At 42.7% G+C, this 20,104-nt stretch overlaps 1 protein-coding gene across 1 annotated transcript in view; it reads right to left on the bottom strand.

Moving 5' to 3' along the window:
- Window positions 1-10,522: 10,522 nt before the first annotated feature.
- Window positions 10,523-20,104, bottom strand: part of LOC149301496 (uncharacterized) — a 303,670-nt gene continuing 294,088 nt past the window's right edge. The window contains exon 8 of the mRNA XM_089484296.1: window positions 10,523-11,504. Within this exon, the coding sequence (XP_089340422.1) occupies window positions 10,859-11,504 (646 nt within the window). The 3' untranslated portion in view covers window positions 10,523-10,858. The remainder of the gene's footprint in view (window positions 11,505-20,104) is intronic.

Below are 20,104 nucleotides of genomic sequence, written 5' to 3'. Positions count from 1 at the left end.
AATGGGACAGTCTCAATGCTTCAGGCAAAGAGCATCAGACTGAAGTCACAATGGGACAGTCTCAATGCTTCAGGCAAAGAGCATCAGACTGAAGTCACAATGGGACAGTCTCAAAGCTCCAGGCAAAGAGCATCAGACTGAAGTCACAACGAGACAGTCTCAATGCTTCAGGCAAGGAGCATCAGACTGAAGTCACAATGGGACAGTCTCAATGCTTCAGGCAAGGAGCATCAGCTGCCCTCAGTTTGCCTCTGACGTCTTCCTACTCCACATCTTTGTTATGCCCAAGTTTGTAAGGGCAACCTGTTTAACCTGAGAGCGTGTAATGAAAATGTCTCTTTCTGTGGACTGATTCAGAGAAGGGATAACACAGATAGTGAGACACCAAAATTTGAGTTTAAACATAATACATGTAACATTTATTAAATCACAAACATAATACAAACATTGATTATCAAGAGGTCTTTCATTCACTCACAGATTCATACAATACTCTCACACACTTTCCTTCCACCGGACATAGATCATTTGTCCTCGAAGGCTGGGGATGACATCATTGCTGCGCGGTTGGTGCCAACAAAATTAGGGTGAAAGCCAAGGCTCCTTATACTTTTCTTCTCTCTGGCTTTTGGTTGCTGAAGTCTTGCAATATTGCCGCCCATTACTCAACTTCTTCTTTTCGGGAGGAGACAGCTGTTCAAAGGCAGGTCGTTCTGTTCAAATTAGTCCATTGTCCTGTCAGTTCCTCTTTATTGTGACTCAGGAGAAAAAGCACCTTCCTGGTCATAGTTCGACACACCTGAACAGCACCCGGCTTCAGCTTCCAAATTCCTCAGCCTTTCCTCATCTCAGTTGCCAAATCCCTCCTTCACATCAATGCTCTGCGCGGAACCATCTTGTTTAGTTCTTTAGCTTGTTTTAAAACACCATTCCTTGGTTCTTTGGTTCTTCAGCTCTGGGTTTAAGTCAGAACTCACACATTTCTCTTACATCTTTAACTTGGACACCATCCCCTTCATACGGTCCTTTAATTCCTTTCTGTATTCCTCCATTCAATAAACTTCTACCTGGGGTTCTTCTTTGCTGGGGCGGCTATCAAGCGACTCCCCCACTGCCAGGTCCCAGGCTGTCACTTTCCCCCCCTGACAGCCTTCCTTTCCCCAGTTTGGGGCCGGAAACCCAAATCCTCCAGTGGTGGCCTGGGTGCTGTGAGCTTCAGGGGGTTTCCCAGTCTTGGGCTTGGCCCTAGTTCCTCTGAAGAAGGCACCTGCTCAGACTGAAGTCACAATAGTACCGTCTCAATCCTTCATCCAAGGAGCATCAGACTGAAGTCACAATAGGCCAGACTCAGTCTCTCAGGCAACGAGAATCAGCCTGAGATCACAATGGGCCAGTTTCAATCCTTCAGGCAAGAAGCATCAGCCTCAGGTTGCAATGGTCAAGTCTCAAACGTTCAGGTAAGTAGCATTAGCCTAAATTCACAATGGTCCCATCTCATTGCTGCAGGCAAGGAGCACCAGCCTGAGGTTGCTATATGTCACGAATCCCTTTATTCATGCATTTATTAATTTAGGGATTCATGCCATAAGGGTTTAGGATTAAATTAGAGTTAAGATAAATGGGATTTATGGTGGGTTGAAATAATATGTTTGAATATGTGCTTTAATAGAAGATACTAGAAAGAGGTAGAGAGATCATGGCTAAAGTATGTTCTTGTTTGCTAGGATTGGAATGTGTGGGAATCACCCTTCTAACAGAAGCTGGAGTTTAAAAGACTGGTCTCTGTAAAAGGAGGGAGAACATAGAGAGTTATTGGTATTTTTATATTGTAATATGTTGTCATGGGTTTATGCTTATTATATTTTCATATGGTATCATATTAGATTGGGATTGATGGGGTTTCATATATATATTGTTAAGCCATAATGTTAATTAAAACTATTGTGTCGCTGAGTTCTGTGGTACAAGGCCACAGGTGCAGTGGTTGAGATAAGGCACATGAGAGCTTAATTGTTTTTAGAAACACTGCCAGAATCCCGGATGAAGGGCTATCTAATTAATTAGCTTTATTGGTTATAGGATGGGGTTAATTGATATGGTTATAAAAGTGAAATGTATATACATACTTTCTTTCATTCCTGACAATAAAAGTCACTTCTATTGCATGTATCTTCTTTTTCAATAAAAGCTGTTCCTTTTTCAAAGTACTGCCTTTTGTGTTGCAAGATGGGCTGCAATTAGGACCCTGACAGATATCTATCTCCCCTTCCATTCACCCTGCTATCCCAAAAGGGCTGGAGACCAGACCAAACCAGCCACAGAACCTTTCCCTGCTCTTGTCTAATTCCAGGTCAGTCAAAAATACACCGCAGATAGTCCAAGATCTCTTACTGGACGAAGAGGCTGAGCTGGATTGTTTCACGGAGACCTGGCTGGGTGATGATAGCTCAGCCACCTGGGATCAGGCCTTACCAGCCGGGTTCTCCATCAGTGAGCAGGTAAGGGGACGTTGCTTTGGTCCATGAAGACAATCTTGCTTTGGCCAGGATCCCTATCCATAAAATGGACCACATCAAATGTATTTGCCTCAGCTTAAAGACTAGGGAAAGTCTGGGGATTCTGTTGGTTTAATGTCCATCCCGTTGCTTAACATAAATACTCTCTGGAAAAGATAACATCAGAATTAACACAAACCAGGGAAACAGTGACATTCCTGGGGGAAGAAAATAAAAAATTGGGAAAAGAGATAGAGAGATTAACAAAAGAACATACTGAAGATACAGCAGAAAGAATTAAGTTAGAGCAAAGATTTAGGAAGTGATATCTTAGAATAAGAGGTCTTCCCGAACAGAAGGATGAAGATCTATATAAAAGGATAATATCGGCCTTGGCTGAATTTATGGACCTAGATAATGAAACTTTTCTCCTTGAGGTGGACAAGATGTTTAGAGTAAGCTCCTGGGTCGCAAAACAGAAGAGACTGCCCAGAGATATCGTGATTTATTTTGTTAGGACTCAAATGAAAGAAGCAATTCTCCAACAACACTTTCATACAAGATTCAGAATTGAAGAAAATGAAATTTTAATGTTTAAAGCTATCTCTGGGAAACTGTTAAGGAAGAGGAAGGAATATGGACCACTGACTAAGGTTTTGCGCAGCAATGGGATCTACTACAAATGGGAACTAACTCAGGACCTATCTTTATAATTCAAGCAAAAAAGATACCAAATCAACTCGGTACAAAAAGAAATAAATGTTCTACATGAGAATGAAAAAGAACTTAATAAAGAGGTCAGTCAGAAAGAAGAAAGAAACAACCGCAGAAAAGGAGAAGAGGATAAGGAGGAAGAGAGCTTAGAAGAAGAAACAGAAGAAGGAGATTTGCTTAGGAAACCAAACACAAGAGAGGACGATATAGATGGAGAATATGACGAAATGGGAAAAGACGGACATCCTATCATCGAATGTTAAAGGAATTAACAGCCCAAAAAACCGAGGTAAACTTTTCCATTATTGAGGGAAACAGAGACTTGATGTCATTTGCCTTCAGGAAACCCATATAAAGGAAGAGGATATAAGATTGTTGAAGAACGCCAAACTGGGGAAAGAATACAGAGCAGCCTCAAAAGAGAGGAAAAAAGGTGGAGTGATTTATGTAAAGGATAAATCAGAATCTAAAGAGGTATTCTGAGACCCCAATGGATACTTGGTTGGTGTAGAAGTTTTTACAAGACCAAAAGATCCTAATGGTGGGAGTTTATGTACCCTTAGAAAATAAAGGACTGTGTTTTGAAAAACTGAAAAAACAAATGCCAGACCGTATGAGCGATAGGACCTTAATGATGGGAGATTGGAATGGACTGATAGACCCCCAGATAGATAGAAAAGCAGACAACAAAACATACTTAAAGCAAGGGAAATTGCCGAAAAATTTCTTTGAATCAAAAGAAGCCTTCACATTAGAAGATACTGGAGAATCAAGTATGGTCTGTCTAAGGATTCACGTTCTTTTCAAAGACCCATCAATCCTGTTTGAGAATAGATATGTTCTTGACTTCCCCAACTATTAGCACAATGGTGGAAGCAGGAGAAACTCTACTAAAAATCCTATCGGGTCACAACCCAATTTTATTGTTTTTGAAGAATAAACCTAAGGAACTGATATGGAGACTAGATGAGACTTTGTTAAAAGACGGAAAAATTCTAGATAAAGCAAATCAAACCCACTTAAATCCTTCTTTGAAGAAAATCTGAATGGAGACATCAGCCCAGAGATCGTCTGGGACACAAGCAAAGCGGTAATGAGGGGTTTCTCTGTGAAACAATCTTACAAAAGGGGAAAAATAGAGAAAAGAATTGGAAAGAACTACAGGAAAAGTTAAAGGATAAGGAACAATTACTGAAAGAAAACCCCTAAAACAAAATGATTCAACAACAGATTAAGAAGATTGAAAAGGAAATATCCACAAAGCTAATAGAAGACCAGGAGAAAAAAATCAAGATACATCAAACAGAAACACTTTGAGAATGCTATTAACCTGGTAAATGTTTAGCATGGAAACGGAAAAAGGGAAAGGAGAAACGGATCTTTTCAAGGGTTAAAGAAGGGGTTGAGATTTATTCCAACCAAAAACATATGAAAAAATGTTTATATAAATATTTCACAAATCTATACAAAGATGAATATATTTCCCAGGAGAGGATACAAGAATCTTTGGACAAACAAGACGTAGTAAAGATTGATGAAGAGCAGAGAATCAAACTTAATAAACCAATAATGGCTACTGAGGGGCTAGAAGGAATCAGTAAAACCAAGGCACCCAAAGCGCCAGGGACAGATGGCCTAAGAGCAATATATTACAAGAGCTTACAGAAAGAGCTAATTAAACCCTTGTAGAAATCATGAATAGACTCTCCGAAAGAATAACGCCTGACTCTTGGAAGATAGATGATATTGCACTGATTCCTAAGGAAAGTAAAGGAGGTGCTGGAGGTGAAACATTTCAGACCGATTTCTCTCCTGAACAACGATTGTAAAATCTTTGCAATGGTCTTAGCAGAAAGATTTTTTTAAAACCCTACAAAATATCATAAACGAAGACCAAACAGGCTTCCTCCCAAAAAGGCCCCTTAGAAACAACACGAGGAATTTACTAGATATTATAGACTTCTATGAGAAGAAAATAGATGAAAAGCAGCTATGATTTTTCTTGAGGCTGAAAAGGCGTTCGATGAAGTTAATTGGAACTTCATGTTGGAAACCTTATGAAAAATGGTTCTAGGAGATAACTTTATCAGCTGGATAGATGTAATCTATAGAAAACAAACAGCGAGACTTATTATTAATGGGGGAAAAGCGAAGGCGTTACCTGTAAGGAGAGATACCCATCTCACCTTTACTATTTATGGCCACTTTAGAGACTCTGAGTCCTAGCATTAAAGAAGATAAGAAGACCAAAGGCCTGGAAATGAAGCAGGAAGAGTACAGACTTAAACTATACATGGATGACGTGGTGATATACTTATCTGACCCAATAGAAAGTGTTAATCCCCTGCGCTATAAATTAAAGGAATATGGACAGCATTCAGGTTTCCAGATTAAAAGGGATAAGACAAACATTTTACCAATGAATTTTACAAAAGAACGATCAGGAAAATCTACAAGAGGAGACTGGCTTTAAAGTAGGAAAAAGGTCAAATATCTAGGTGTTGCGTTCACCTCTAAAAACCGAGACCTCTTTAAAAACAACCACAAGAAAATATGGGTTGATATCAACCAAGATCCCAATAGATGGGCTAAACTCAACCTGTCCCTCTTGAGTAGGATCAGGGCAGTTAAAACGAACGTACCGCCTAAATTACTATTTTCATTGCAGACTATACCTATCCTTCTTAATGACAAACCATTTTTAGAACGGCAGAAGGACCTGCAAAAGTTCATCTGGGAAGGAAAAAACCTAGATCCAGATTTAAATCTCTAATAGATGATGTAACAATTCACAATCATCTCTTCTATTTTGACCTGACACTTCTTTGGGTGTTTGAAGGACAGTCGTGTGGATGGATTTTAAAACACAGACCAAGCGGCTGATTTAACAAGAATATAAGTTTATTTTTAACACAGAATAGGCAAAGGTATCTTTGAGATGGAATTGTTACTATGTCTTCTTTCTTTACATATATACAGGGCTGGTTTTAACTCAATAATAATAATAATAATAACAACAACAACAACAACAACAACAACAACTATGCCCCGCAGGCTATACTATCACTCAAGAAATGCTGTAAGCCAAAGCCCTATTCCTGAGTCTGGCTCCACTGAGTCTCTCTCCTCTAGACTCTCCAGAACTAATCCTGTCCCTCTCTGGACAAAGCAGTTCCTTAAGTAACCATCCCTCAGGAACTATGGGAACCCAGTCCTCTCTTGGACTCTACTGTTCCCATCCTCTCTATAACTATCTCCCACTGAACTCCCGCTTCATCCCTCAGGATTGCAAACCCTAACTGACTCCACCCAACTGCCAAGCGGAATCTTCAAACTCCTCAGGCAGCACCTGATTGGCTTAGAGTCTCTGGCTTCTGATTGGCTGGTTTGTAAGTCAGTCCGTCACACGCCTCCCCCCTTTAATAGGTTCATTGAGACACAGAACCAAACGGTTCTATGGTCCAAGGAACTCCCAGTTATCAATTATACTTACCCATTATATATAACATTATACACACATCAGGTGACACATGTGATATACTTCATATACTTGTTTTATCAATAACCATTTCCAACTTAAATATCTTTGGTATTTTCCTGTATGTTCCCCTTTTTAACATATGTCTAATATCAGTTCTACCTGTTATAACAACTTACCATCATTTTCTTGTAAGTTTAGCATATTATAACCATATCCCTTATCACTTGTTGGGTTTTAATATTTTAATAACACTTAAATAACCTTTTCCCCCCAACTTTAGATCTTTATATGTTCCATTTAAATGTTGTTATCAAACATATTTAATCTTTTAACCCTTTTCTCTTATTGGATTAAAGACTGATGGATCATCCTCTCCAACCACTTTGCCCCGTTCCCAGTATGGTTTTGAAAACATTTCATCTTCCATTATACTAATGGCAAACTACAATATATTGGTTTTCTAGTCTATCAACTCAATTATATCCTTGTCCTTTTTAGGAGTCTTCTCTGGATCAGTCCTTGTAACTGACCACGTGTTTCTTTTTACCGGCTGTGGACTTAACACCTCATCTAGTAAAAAGTCTTTGCTTCCTCCTGTTTCACTGGACCACATTCCTTGAGTGCATTGAGCAATCTTTACATCTTCTTCTGTAGACCGTAAAGTGTCCCTTATCCAAATCATCCCGTTCTCTAGATAGTTCATCACAATCTTTGGTCTTTTCCCCTCTGTTGAATCTCCTTTTCCAGTTGGTTGATGGCTTTTGGGGTCCCACCAACGCTTGTCTGTCATCTGGTCGCCACCAGTATGTTTGACAGTGAAGTTTATAGACGTGAACATGTTCTGCATATACACATCTATTCTTTCAACTTTTACATTAAGATTCTTCCAGTCTCTGTGAACTAAACCTTTTTCTTGGGTTATATCACCCATTTGCCAAACTACATATTTTTCAACATTGTCCCATTTAATATATACCTTCCAGAACCCTGAACTCTTTATTAGAACCTACAAAAGCCTGTTGTGATGCTTTTAATAACTACTTCACGGACAAAATCTCTCAGATGAGAGCCGATTTGGATGCCGGCCTTACGACAGAGGCGACAGGAGAGGTATCTAGGGCCTCCGCCCATACTGTTATTCTGGATCAATTTGAGTCATTAGTACAGAGGATGTGGACAAGCTCCTTGGGAGTATGAAAACGACGACTTGCTCTCTCGATCCTTGTGCGTCTTGGCTGGCTGTCCAGGGGGAGATAACATCAAGATGCTGGTAAAAAACATAACTAATGCATCTTTCAGGGAAGGCTGTCTTCCATCTTGCCTCAAAGCGGCGGTGGTTAAACCACTTCTAAAAAGCCTTCCCCTTGACCCTCTGGACAGAAACAATTACAGGCCAGTTTGGATCTTAATATTCTTAGGCAAGGTAATGGAGAGGGCAGTCGCCATTCAACTCCAAGCAGTCTTGGAAGAAATGGATTTTTCTACATCCATTTCAAACTGGATTTAGGACGGGTTACGGAGTTGAGACGGCCATGGTCGCCTTAGTCAATGACCTCTGTTTGAGCATCGACAGCTCTTTGAAAAGGGGAAGTGTGACCCTGCTGGTGCTATTGAAGGCCTCTCAGCGGCCTTCAATACCATTGACCACAGTATCCTTCTGGAACATATGGAAGAGTTGGGAATTGGGGCACGGCTTTCCAGGGGTTCAGGTCCTACCTCTCAGGCAGATTCCTGTCACTTGGGGACAGTTCTTCGTCCAAGAGGGAGCTCAAGTCGGGCATCCCTCAAAGCGTGATTCTGTCCCCAATGCTATTCAACATTTACATGAAGCTGCTGGGTGAGATCATTCGGAGACATGGGGTGGGAAGCAGGGAGACCTTGAAACAGTAGCACATGCGCTGGTCACCTCTCGGCTGGACTTCTGTAACGCACTCTACATGGGGCTACACTTGTGCCAAGTTCAGAGACTTCAATTGGTACAGAATATGGCAGCCAGGTTGGTTATGGGCTCTTCTAGAACTGCCCACATTACACCGGTTCTTAAATCCCTCCACTGGCTGCCCATTAGTTTCTGGACAAGATACAAGGTGTTGGTTCACTCTGGAACGACCTGCCAGATGAGATCCGTCCTATTAACACCTTGGAAGCCTTTAGGAAGGCTATTAAGACGGGCCTCTTTCCAGACCAGATGAGATCTATTGACTTACCTCCCCCTCCCGCTGACCCTTACCCTTGCCATCGTTAGTGTGATGGAAATTGCTATTGATGTATATCGTTCCTGCCCTCCCACCTCTCCTTCAGAAAATGACCCATTTCTTGCCCGAAAAAACTTTTTTACTGTATTGTGTTATGAAAGTTTTTAATTTTCTTGCTGTTTAATAGGATTTTTAAGGGTTGATTAATGTTTTTATAATTGGGAGAAGGGTTGGGGGTTTGGAATTTTAATTGTATTTCTTAAATTGTATGTCATTTTATTACTGTAATCCGCTTTGATTCCCATGAGAAAAGGCAGAATATAAATAATAAGAATAAGAATATCTCTTCAAGGGGGTCAAAAGCCCTTTCAGTATGCTCCCAGAACTGGGGGGGGGGGGGTGTTTCTGGGGCTGTGGGTCTCTGTTGGTCCTCCTCTGCAGGGTTGTTGTGAAGGAAAAGGTAAGTATGTGAGGGAGGATGCCCAATCTGGATCCTGTGGGTCTCTAAGCCTATTTCCCAGGTTGACAGGGGATTGCCAGAGTTTTGAACTCCCTCCGTCTCCCTCCTCTTGGCTTTGGCCAAGAGGATTTTGGCTCTTCTCTCCCCCCCAGAGTCCCCTCCCCCAGGACTCCAGAGAAAACTCCCCCCCAAGAAAAATGCCATTGAATTCTATCCAGTGCGATGCTTTCTATTTGGCACAAAACTCTTCCCCAAATGAGGCATCAGAAAAGAGGGGTTCTCCTCGGCCCCACTTTCCACGAGGGAGGGGGCTCCTCAAAGACCTTTTTACCCTTGGATCCCCCTCCTCTCCATGGCCATGCCTCTCTCCAAGGGTCCCACCGGCCTTCATGTCTCATAATAACTCCCAAAGTACCCAGGACCCAAGGAATCCCCCAAGGAGGGGGCAGGGAAGAAAAGAGGGATAGGAGGCCTTGCAGGACCCCTGCCTTTCTTTGGGGGGAGAAGAGGGGTTTCTCCCCTCCAGCCATTCCTCTGAATAAACAAGGGCTCTCCCCACTTCCCTCCCTCCCTCAGAACAGACTGTGAGGGCAGAAATGGCTTCTGGAGCTGAGACTGTGCAGGCGCATATAGTCCCAAAGGCCCCTCCTCAGCATGCACAGGGATTGCCAGGTCCTAGATGCTGCTGCTTATTCCGCTGACGGCCATTGTGGGAAAGGAAGGTATGTGCTGGGGTTCAGTGGCCTCCCCTTCCTTCCCTCCTTTCTTCCTTTGAGGAGACCGCAATGGAGGCCAAGGTGCAGTGCTGGACTCAGGAGGGAAAGGCAGGAAAGGAAGGCTCTGCTTTGGAAATATAGCTCTCTCTGTGTATCCTGTATGTTTGTGTCTGTGTGTCTGTGCTGTTCTTATGGCTGGGAACGGAGATGAGAACTGAGGAGAGAAGAAAGGGTCAGTTTTGGGCAAATTCAGAAACTCTGTGCATCAAAGTCCAGTGTGTTGAAACAGTAAAGAACTTTATTGAGAAGACATAGAAATTCAGTGTTTAAGCCAGAACTGACCACTCCAATACAAACAATATATTAAAACCCCTAAAACCTAAAACATCACCCTCTTCCAAACCTAGCCCCCACCTCCAATTCCCACAGTCTCTGCCCCACAGGTAACTAGGCCCCCTTTTGCCATTCCCAGAAACTAGCCCTTTCTGTTAATACCTGCCCCCACCTTTCTTAAACCAAAATCCCACACATTGCAAAAGCTATAATTCCCATAACTATTCTAACCAGCTGCAACAAATCCCAACCTCCCATCTATCTAACCTATACCACAACCCACAATCCCCAGCCAAATTGACAACCCAAAGCAATTATCTATACTATTGGCAATTAAAACCTAAACTTAACAAAATCCAACTTGAAAACATAGAGACATATTGACAGAGAAATTTTACAAATAAGATCACAAGAGCCTTTTCTGTATTCTGTATTTTTTGTATTCGTTATTGACAAATATAATGTTAGGATTTGTGTGGCTTCTCTCCTCTGTGGACTCTCTGATGTTTCACTAGGACTGACCTCCGAGAAAAACATTTCCCACAATGCTGGCATTTGTATGGCTTGTCTCCAGTGTGGACTCTCTGATGTGCCGTTAGGTGTGACTTCTGAGAAAAACATTTCCTACAATGCTGGCATTTGTATGGCTTGTCTCCAGTGTGGACTCTCTGATGTGCCGTTAGGTGTGACTTCTGAGAAAAACATTTCCCACAATGCTGGCATTTGTATGGCTTCTCTCCTGTGTGGACTCTCTGATGTTTCACTAGGTCTGACTTCTGAGAAAAACATTTCCCACAACGCTGGCATTTGTATGGCTTCTCTCCTGTGTGGACTCTCTGATGTATCATTAGGATTGACCTCCGAGAAAAACATTTCACACAATGCTTGCATTTGTATGGCTTCTCTCCTGTGTGGACCCTCTGATGTGTCACTAGGTTTGACTTCTGAGAAAAACCTTTCCCACAATGCTGGCATTTGTATGGCTTCTCTCCTGTGTGGACTCTCTGATGTTTCACTAAGTCTCCCTTCAAAGAAAAACATTTCCCACAACGCTGGCATTTGTATGGCTTCTCTCCTGTGTGGACTCTCTGATGTATCATTAGGATTGACCTCCGAGAAAAACATTTCACACAACGCTGGCATTTGTATGGCTTCTCTCCAGTGTGGACTCTCTGATGTTTCCCTAGGTATGACTTCCAAGGAAAACATTTCCCACAATGCTGGCATTTGTATGGCTTCCCTCCTGTGTGGACTCTCTGATGTATCATTAGGATTGACTTCCGAGAAAAACATTTCAAACAACGCTGGCATTTTTGTGACCTCTTTCCTGTGTGGACTCTCTCATAACTCAAATGTTTTTCTGTAAAGAAGGACAATTACAGATGAGACTGAAAATAAGACTTAACAAAGGAGGGTGTTACCACATGATTTAGCCCTCATTAATCCCTCCTTCTTAGAGATTAAATTAATAAAGTTGCTGTGAGTAACCTAATCATGACCCTGCTGCTTATGCCTCTAAATCCATTGAATGGTTGCATTCTTACTCATAGGAGCTAGCAAAGAAGAGACTGTATGGGGACTGCCTTGAGGGAATCAGTAGAAGAAGATAGTCAAAGGACTGTTGAAAAAAAATATTCAATTAAACATGTGCAAAAATACTTTGATTGACAGGTGGCATCATATCCTGTGAGACGGCCATAGACTGCTGAGTCAGAGCACATGGCATATGCAAGCTAACTGCAGAGGATGTTTCATGCTATGTGGCACCAGGAGATGACTCACAACCAATACAGTATGCAGCTCACATGAGGATTGGAGTGGATTGGATCTGAGTTGTGTGAGCAAGAGATGGTGAAGTTGATGGAAGTCGGAGAGGAGAGCTTGCAAATATTTGTATTATTTTGCAACTCAAGATAGAGAACCTCCAAGGATTTCGATGAAATCGACTGTGTTTGTGACTTATTTTTAAGTGTGAAAAGTCGTCATTGCATTGCCAATTCCTATATCTGGATATTTGCTTCCGTACTCTGCTATGATATTTTTGAGCTGTATCTGGGTGCATCACCCTCAGATTGTAGTGTACATTGGCTTGTGAACGCAATCAAAATTCAGAGCCAACAAGAATCTGAGAGGCAGTGAGCTAATCCCTTTTGTCTGATGTATTTGCATCAAAAACCCATTGCATTCAGTTTGTTTCACACCATTCTTCCCCCACAAAGGAAATATTCTAAAGTGATATAAACTTTTCTGAACCCACAGTTTCTGCCTCCAAGCACCAATTTCAGTATAAATATCAGCCCCGACTTGCTTTTCTTCGGTGTCAGTCCAGTTACAGATAGACACTCTGTTTGTTTTCATGGCTAAACACCTCAATGCACTCACCAACCCCAATTGTCATGGGAACTACGGACCTCTCCTTATTTCAAATCCTCAGCAATTGGAATAAAGATCTGGATAGATAACGTATCACCATTATCAAAGCCTTACATCTATTCACCACTCCACCTTTGTTACCTAGTTCTTGTGTGTGTGCATGAAGACTTATATGTATGTGTCTGTGTGTTTTGCTTTACCCCTAAATAAAACACAAAAACCTATTTCAAATGCCTCTGAAGATCTGATTGATTCAGGACCTGCTATAGATTGGCTGAGTCCAGAGGTCACTATTGCCCCAGTAAAACTATTTCACTCTATTGAGCTAAGTACCAAACTCCCCTAAAAGCATAGCGCTTGCGTCCCACAACATTCCAGAATTGGCAGTTTAGGATTTGATATTTAGAAACCTTACAAAGTGGAGAACAATAGTGCCTCACTAAAACTAGAAATTCCAAGATTCCATAAGAAGTTGTTATGACAATTAAATTATGTGTGAAAGGGAACTAGGAATCATAGTACAGCACAAGTTGAACATGTGTCAACAGTGTTATGCAGCAGCTAAAAAGGCCAATGTGATCCTAGGCTGTATCAATAGGAGTATAGTGTCAAGATCAAGGAAAGTAATAGTGCCACTCTATTCTGTTTTGGTTAGGGCTCTCTTGCAATAATCCTGTGTCCAGTTCTGGGACGACAATTCAAACAGATGTTGAGAAGCTGGAGCATGTCCAGAGGAGGGAAACCAAAATGGAGAACGGTCTTGAAACCATGCTCTCTGAGGAACGACTTAGGGAACTGGGTATGTTTAGCTTGGAGAAGAGAAGGTAAAGAATGGATATGACAGCCCTGTTCAAATATTTGAAGAGATGTCATATTCTGGATGGAGCAGGCTTGCTTTCTGCTACTCCAGAGAAAATGACATGGAAAAATGGATGCAAGCCAGAGGGACAAGAGATTCCACTTAAGCTTTAGGAGGAACTTCCTGAGAGTAAAAGCTCTTCAACAGTGGAATATACTCCCTCAGAGTCTGGTGGAGATTCTTTCTTTGGAGGTTTTTAAACAGAGGCTGGATAGCCATCTCTTGGGGATGCTTTGAATGTCTCTTCCTGCATGGCAGAAGATTGAACCAGATGGTCCTTGTGGTCTATTTCAACTATTTGATTCTATAATTCTAAAGTGGAATCATAGGGCTCTGACAGTGAATTATGAAAGGGCCCTCAGTCTTCACAGGAAGGGAAATGGATTCAGGTTCCTTACCCACAGAGGCCACATTCTCATAATTCTCCATCATAACAGAACTGTACATCAGTCTCTGCTTCTTCGTCAACAGTTTCCATTCCTCCTCAGTGAAATATATTGCCACATCCGCAAAGGTCACCTGCAACAGAAAATAGCCCTCATCCAGAAAATGACTAAACAGAAGGGGAGGAAAGCACATGGTGCACTGCAAATATTATTTCAACACTGCAGAAATCAGTCCAGGAAATAAACTTTAAATTCTGCAAGCAAGAAAAAGCTACAGCCTTTGAGATCCAGTTTGTCTTAAATTCTTTCAATATAATATATAATATGATAAACAATATAAATTAGGCCATTTCTGGAATATTATTGATTGATTAAGATACTGACTATCCCAACATGGATAGTACATTTAGTCACCAATGAACCATTTAGCCATATCTCACCTAATTTGAGAGGCAAATTTCCTTTTCAAAAAACAGTTCTGGGGAGTACTCTGGGCTTGAGGGCCACTGGGACCACCCTCAATTTAAGTCCAGAGATATTCTTCCATATCCCCCAGCATTTCACAGATTGGGAAAGAAAGACTCATGTGGACAAGCAACATCAGAAGGTGGTCCAGATGGCCAAAGTTGTTAATTATAATGATCACACAAGTGAGGAAGGGTACAGAAGTTTGTTTTTGCTCCGACTCCTGGCAAGAGAAAGATCCTGCCCCCTTCCCTCCTCCCCTTTCTCCTCTTTTAAGTTGATGGGACGCACACTCTTTTGAACTTGGAACACATTTTGCAGCAACTGAACTGACCTGAGGAGAAGGGGGAAAGTGGGAGGAGGAGGAGTGAAATAGAGGATTAACCAGGACTCTCTCTGTCGAACTGGGACAGTATGTTCTCTACTTACATTCATGAGCCGGCCCAGACACAGATGAAATTAACAGTCAGGATGGCAACTTACCAAAGAGTTGTTGTACCTATGAAGCCTCTTTCTGTTGGAGCCCAGTTCCCTCTGCTTGGCCTTTGTGTTGGCCATCGTGTGGAAAGGGTTATCCTGGTGGCCCTGCACTTTGGTCACTTCCAACAAAAGACACTCCAAAGCTGTGTACAAGGTGTCCAAGATGAAGTTCCTGAGAAAAGGGACAAGGGTTAGGCTTGCTTTGGCTAGAAACCCTGCAGCACTCAAAATCACTGTGTCATCATGACTGATGAGAATCTGACTTCTCTTTCACACAGAGGAGGAGCGGGAGGACCTGCTTTATGTCCCAGGTGGAGAAGCTGTAGCTCCTGGGCTGCATAAGAGCTACATTACCTTAGAGATCTGATCCATGGTCTCCCCTCATCATGGCCCCCTCCCCATTTAGACACTGGTCAAAATAATTATTTCATTTTTGTAGATGATACTATTTCTCTAAGCGTAACTGCTGTTTTTGTTATGTCAGTCATAGCAGGAGCATGAAGTATGCACCTCCTCCCTCTGCTTGCTAAAGCCACATAGAAATTGAGGCATGTACATTTGTGTGCATTGTTTCTGAATGGATCTATTGTCAAAATGACGATTTCTTCACTTTTCCTTGTATACTTTTTAAAAAGATGCACACTGCTGAATATGTTGCACTTATACAACAAAAATCAAATGTATAGGCTGGCGCACTGTGTCTCTGGGGTCTGGAAATTTCACTTCCACCTTTTGGAAAGACAATGCTGCCAGAGACTGAATTTGGGGCTTTATGCCTGCAAAGCATGGGCTCACTCTCTCAGCTGCAACCTTTCCACACAATCCTGGACTGAAACATTTAAACAAAAGTCCTCTTCCAGCTCCAGGAATGAAGGCCTACCTTCAGTACAAAGACCCTGATTCCTGCAGCCCCAGAAAGGGCTCTTCTGCAGTCCTTTATGGCCGGAGCTTCCCCGGGTCAGAGGCCATCTCCTCAGCCGTAGAGAAGGGTTGCTCTGAGTGCGAAGGAGGAGGAGGTCCACAGGGCTGAGGGAGGGAAGGCAATGGGGAAAGGTCAGTGCCAATGGCCATAGAGGGCAGAAGGTAATGCATAGGAAACTCCTCTGAGTCCCAGCCATTTTAGGAATGAGTGGCAGGAGTGACTCTAGGGGGCTGAGGGGGTCTCCTTTCCCAAAGGGGGAGGCAAGGACCGGTGGGACCCTCCCCAGCTAGGGCCCAAAGGGAGGGTCTTTTTCCCACCTCTCTCCCAGCCCCCAAAGCCCAGCCTCCACACTGGCCCTCAGTCCCCTGCCTCCTCTTCCTCAGACCCCCACAGACCCCTTCCTTCCTTCCTTCCTCCCTTCCTTCCTTCCTTCCTTCCTTCCTTCCTTCCTTCCTTTCTCCTGAAATGGAGGGCCAGAGGCACAAAGGGACACACTTCCTTCCTTTTGGCCCAAGGAGCCTGGCCTCCTTCTGACTCTGGAGAAAGAGGAGCCTCTGTTCAACTGAGGCCTCAGAGAAGGTTCCGGAACAATATTACCCACAGTCACAAGCAGCACAAAATGGCTGCCAGAACACAAAATGGCTGCCTCTGCCTCAGCGCTTGGCAGTTGGCAGTTTGAGACCTTCAGTGAACCCAAATGGAGGATGAAAAGGCCCCAAAGTCAGAAGCGACCCCAAACAGGATTTCTGATCCTAAAGAAAGTTTTCCTGATCGCACCTGATGGCTGTGAGAACACAAAAAGTCCCCAAACAGTATTTCCAAACCTTCACAACACCTAAACATTTTCCAGATGCTATTGAAAGGAGGAACCTGATCCCCAACTTAATTACCATCAATAGTGAGAGATATCAATATTAATATTAAGAGTGTCCATCGTCCACAACCCAGCTCAGGTCTTGACTGCTCAGGGAGGCCAGTCCAGCTGCAGGTGGCCCTCCGTCCGTCCGTCCGTCCTCCTTTCCTTCTGCATTCCTCCTCTTTTCCCCAGCATCAGCCCCTTTCCCAAGAAGGCTGGATCCGCACTATAGAAATAAGGCACTTTGACACTGCTTTAACTGCTCAGTGCTATGGAATCCTGGGATTTTACCTTTGGGACACATAGCCTTTTCTGCCAGAGAGCTCTCATGCCACAAGAAACTACAAATCCCAGGATTCCACAGGATGGAACCAGGAGAGTCAAAGTGGTTTCGAACTGGATTATTTCTCTAGTGCAGATACAGCCTGAGTCGGTTGTAAAAGGATAAAAGTACCCAAGTCGAATTTTTATCCTGTTAAAAATGGTTTTGATTTTTAAAAATATAAGCAGGTTGTTTTTCTGACTAATCCTTATTCTTGTTGTTGTTTGTTTGTATGTTTGTCTTGGTCATATGAGTTATTCTAATCTGCCTCGTTCCTTCTCCCCTGAAAATTTCTCAATAAGGAAACTGGGGAGGCTTTTAAAACCTCCCAAAGGAGCCACTTTTGGCCTTTTTTGCAGCACTAGACTCCTCTTAGAAGCCAAAGCCCAATGTTTGTGAAGAAGAAGAAGGAAGAAGGCTTGTATTAAAACTATCCTCCCCATTTCTGATCCCTTTTAAAACCCATGTTCCCCAGAAGAAGCAGAGCTTTGTAATAAGAAAACCCTCTCTGAAAAGAGACACAAAAGACACACAAAGGGACACACTTCCTTCCTTTTGGCCCAAGGAGCCTGGCCTCCTTCTGACTCTGGAGCCTCAGGAGAGAAAGAAAAGCCTCTGTTCAACTGAGGCTCAGAGAAGGTTCTAGAACAATATTCCCAACAGTCACAAGTAACACAAAATGGCCTCCGGAACACAAAATGGCTGGGTCTGCCTGAGTAGTACATTCTCTAAGGAGATGATTATAATAAATAACAAAATATAACTAAAATATAAGTCATACTAGATATTAAGAATCTTGCAGGTACAATATTTGTAAGTATATAATATTCAATTCATAAAAGCTATTAAAACAATAAATAAACCTAAGCGTCCAATTCTGAGACTAACTTCCAAGATCCGCTCTTTAACTCTCTCTCTCTCTATCTCCAACCGACACAATTCCCCCAACTGTCTCATGGTCTCTCAGGCCTTATATCTCCTTCTCACGGAAGCTTCCAGAAGAACCTTCATCTTGCTCTCTGATTGGTCAAGAGAGCCTTCCGTAGCAGTGATGTCACTCTGCATTTGCATAAACCTCCCTTTTCTGCCTGAAGAAGACCTCCATTGACTGGAGCCCAGTCATTACACTTTCCCAAGGCAAGGCTTGCACCTATTTCCCAATGTTGTTCTTGGGGTCTGCCTCCCAGTTGTTTCCAGGTCTTATGGTGACCTTATGGGAGTCTCTGAAGGGGTTATCTTGGCAGGTTCCTTCAGAGTGGGTTTCCCATGGCCATCCTCTGAGGCTGAGAGAGTGTGACTTATTATTATTATAATTATTAGTAGTATTAGTATTAGTATTATCATTGTTTATTTCTACAGTGGTACCCCGGGATACGAATGCGCCGGCTTACGAAATTCCCGGGTTACGAAAAAAAAATATTTAAAAAAACTGTTCCGCGTTACGAAAGTTTTTTCGGGTTACGAAAAAACTTTTGGTGCTTTTTGGCGCTATTTCGCACCAAATCGCGGCTTTCGCTATTAGCGCCTATGGGCTTTTCGGCTAGCGAAAGTTTCCTGGTTACGAAAGCGGCGGCGGAACGAATTAATTTCGTAACCCGGGGTACCACTGTATAGCACTGTAAATGTACACAGTGCTGTACATACAAATGATCAAGTCAATAAAAATAAAACCTGCCAATCTACAAAATATGTATAAAACAATAGGCAATAATATAAAATAGAATTGGTTAAAATAAGCAAGCAACAATTAGAAACATCAACATCAACATGAGGGACGTTTTCGCCATGCTTCTGGGAAGTGAGCGGAGGACACCTCATCTTATGGCATTATATTGACCCAGGGGTCCCACAAAACATGGCGGAAATGCCCCTCACATCCCAAGATCTCGAAAAGACCCCAGACATTTTTGACCGCTGTGGGTTACAGAGAAGTGCCTGATGCATGGAGCCGTGGGTCATGCTTTGCCCACCATATTTTAACCTGAAAGGGAAGCCCAGGGTGGGATGGGGAGAATCTGGTGTCACTTTTAAGGCATGTATTATTTAAGCATGAGCTGTTGTACATTATTTCAAATGTGTATTTTTATTTCTTGCAACATAGTAGGGCCCAGGGCAGTTCACCAATGCTCCCAGAAAGGGATTTCAGAGAGGACTATTTTGGGTTCTTGGTGGGAAGAAGCAGTTGTATTCCATGGGCACAAAAGGAAGGTCCCAGAAGGTCCAATGCTTCAGACAGCGACTCTTCCCCAACCGCAGAGGCCCTGCTCCTAGGTCTCTGGCCTCTCAGCCTGGAGAGATACAGCTTCTTTCCCAGGGAGCTCTCCATTCGGCCTCCCTCTCTCCTCTCCCAAAATGGAGGACAAAAGACGGTTCTGGCTACTAGGGTTGCCATGACTCTCTTCTACAAACCTCCAGACGCAAGTCTACAAAAGCATATGCTACAACTTTTTTTCACTCAGTCTGAAAGGTGCTACAAGATCCCTTAGGATAATGATATTCCTGAATAACATGGCTTCTGGTTGAATCTGCACTGCAGAATTAATGCAGTTTGACATCGCTTTAACTGCCATTTCTCAATGCTATGGGATTCTGGGGTTTGTAGTCTGTTTTCACACTAGAGCTCTCGAGAGAGGCTACATAGCTCAGAAAACTACAGATCCCAGCTCTCCATAGAATTGACCCATGGCTGTTAAAGCAGTGTTGAAGTGCACTATTTCTGTAATGCAAATTGAACCTATGTCTCTGAATCCTAGCCCCTTGGAAGAGCCCTTCGCAAAAGTGAGTCCCCCTTGACTTCTATGGGGCAGAGAGGGAGGGAGGGAGAAAAGACCCAAACAGCCATGAGACAAAGAGGGATTCCTACTCTAGGGATCATTTCCAAATGTTGCCATGCTGGCTGGACCATACAGCAAACCACAATAACACCCACAATCCCCAAAACAGGGATACCTTTAGTGGCCAACCAAAATGCACAAAAAAGATGGAGGAAAAAACTTTTGAAGCTCAGCTGGGTTCTTCATTGTGAAAAAGTGTTAAACATCAAACAG

The sequence above is a fragment of the Sceloporus occidentalis genome, unplaced genomic scaffold (assembly GCF_023333645.1).
Source record: "Sceloporus occidentalis isolate IW3139 unplaced genomic scaffold, rSceOcc1.0.p SCAF_21, whole genome shotgun sequence".
Lineage (NCBI taxonomy): Eukaryota > Metazoa > Chordata > Lepidosauria > Squamata > Phrynosomatidae > Sceloporus > Sceloporus occidentalis.
This window is presented reverse-complemented; position numbering and strand designations above follow the sequence as displayed.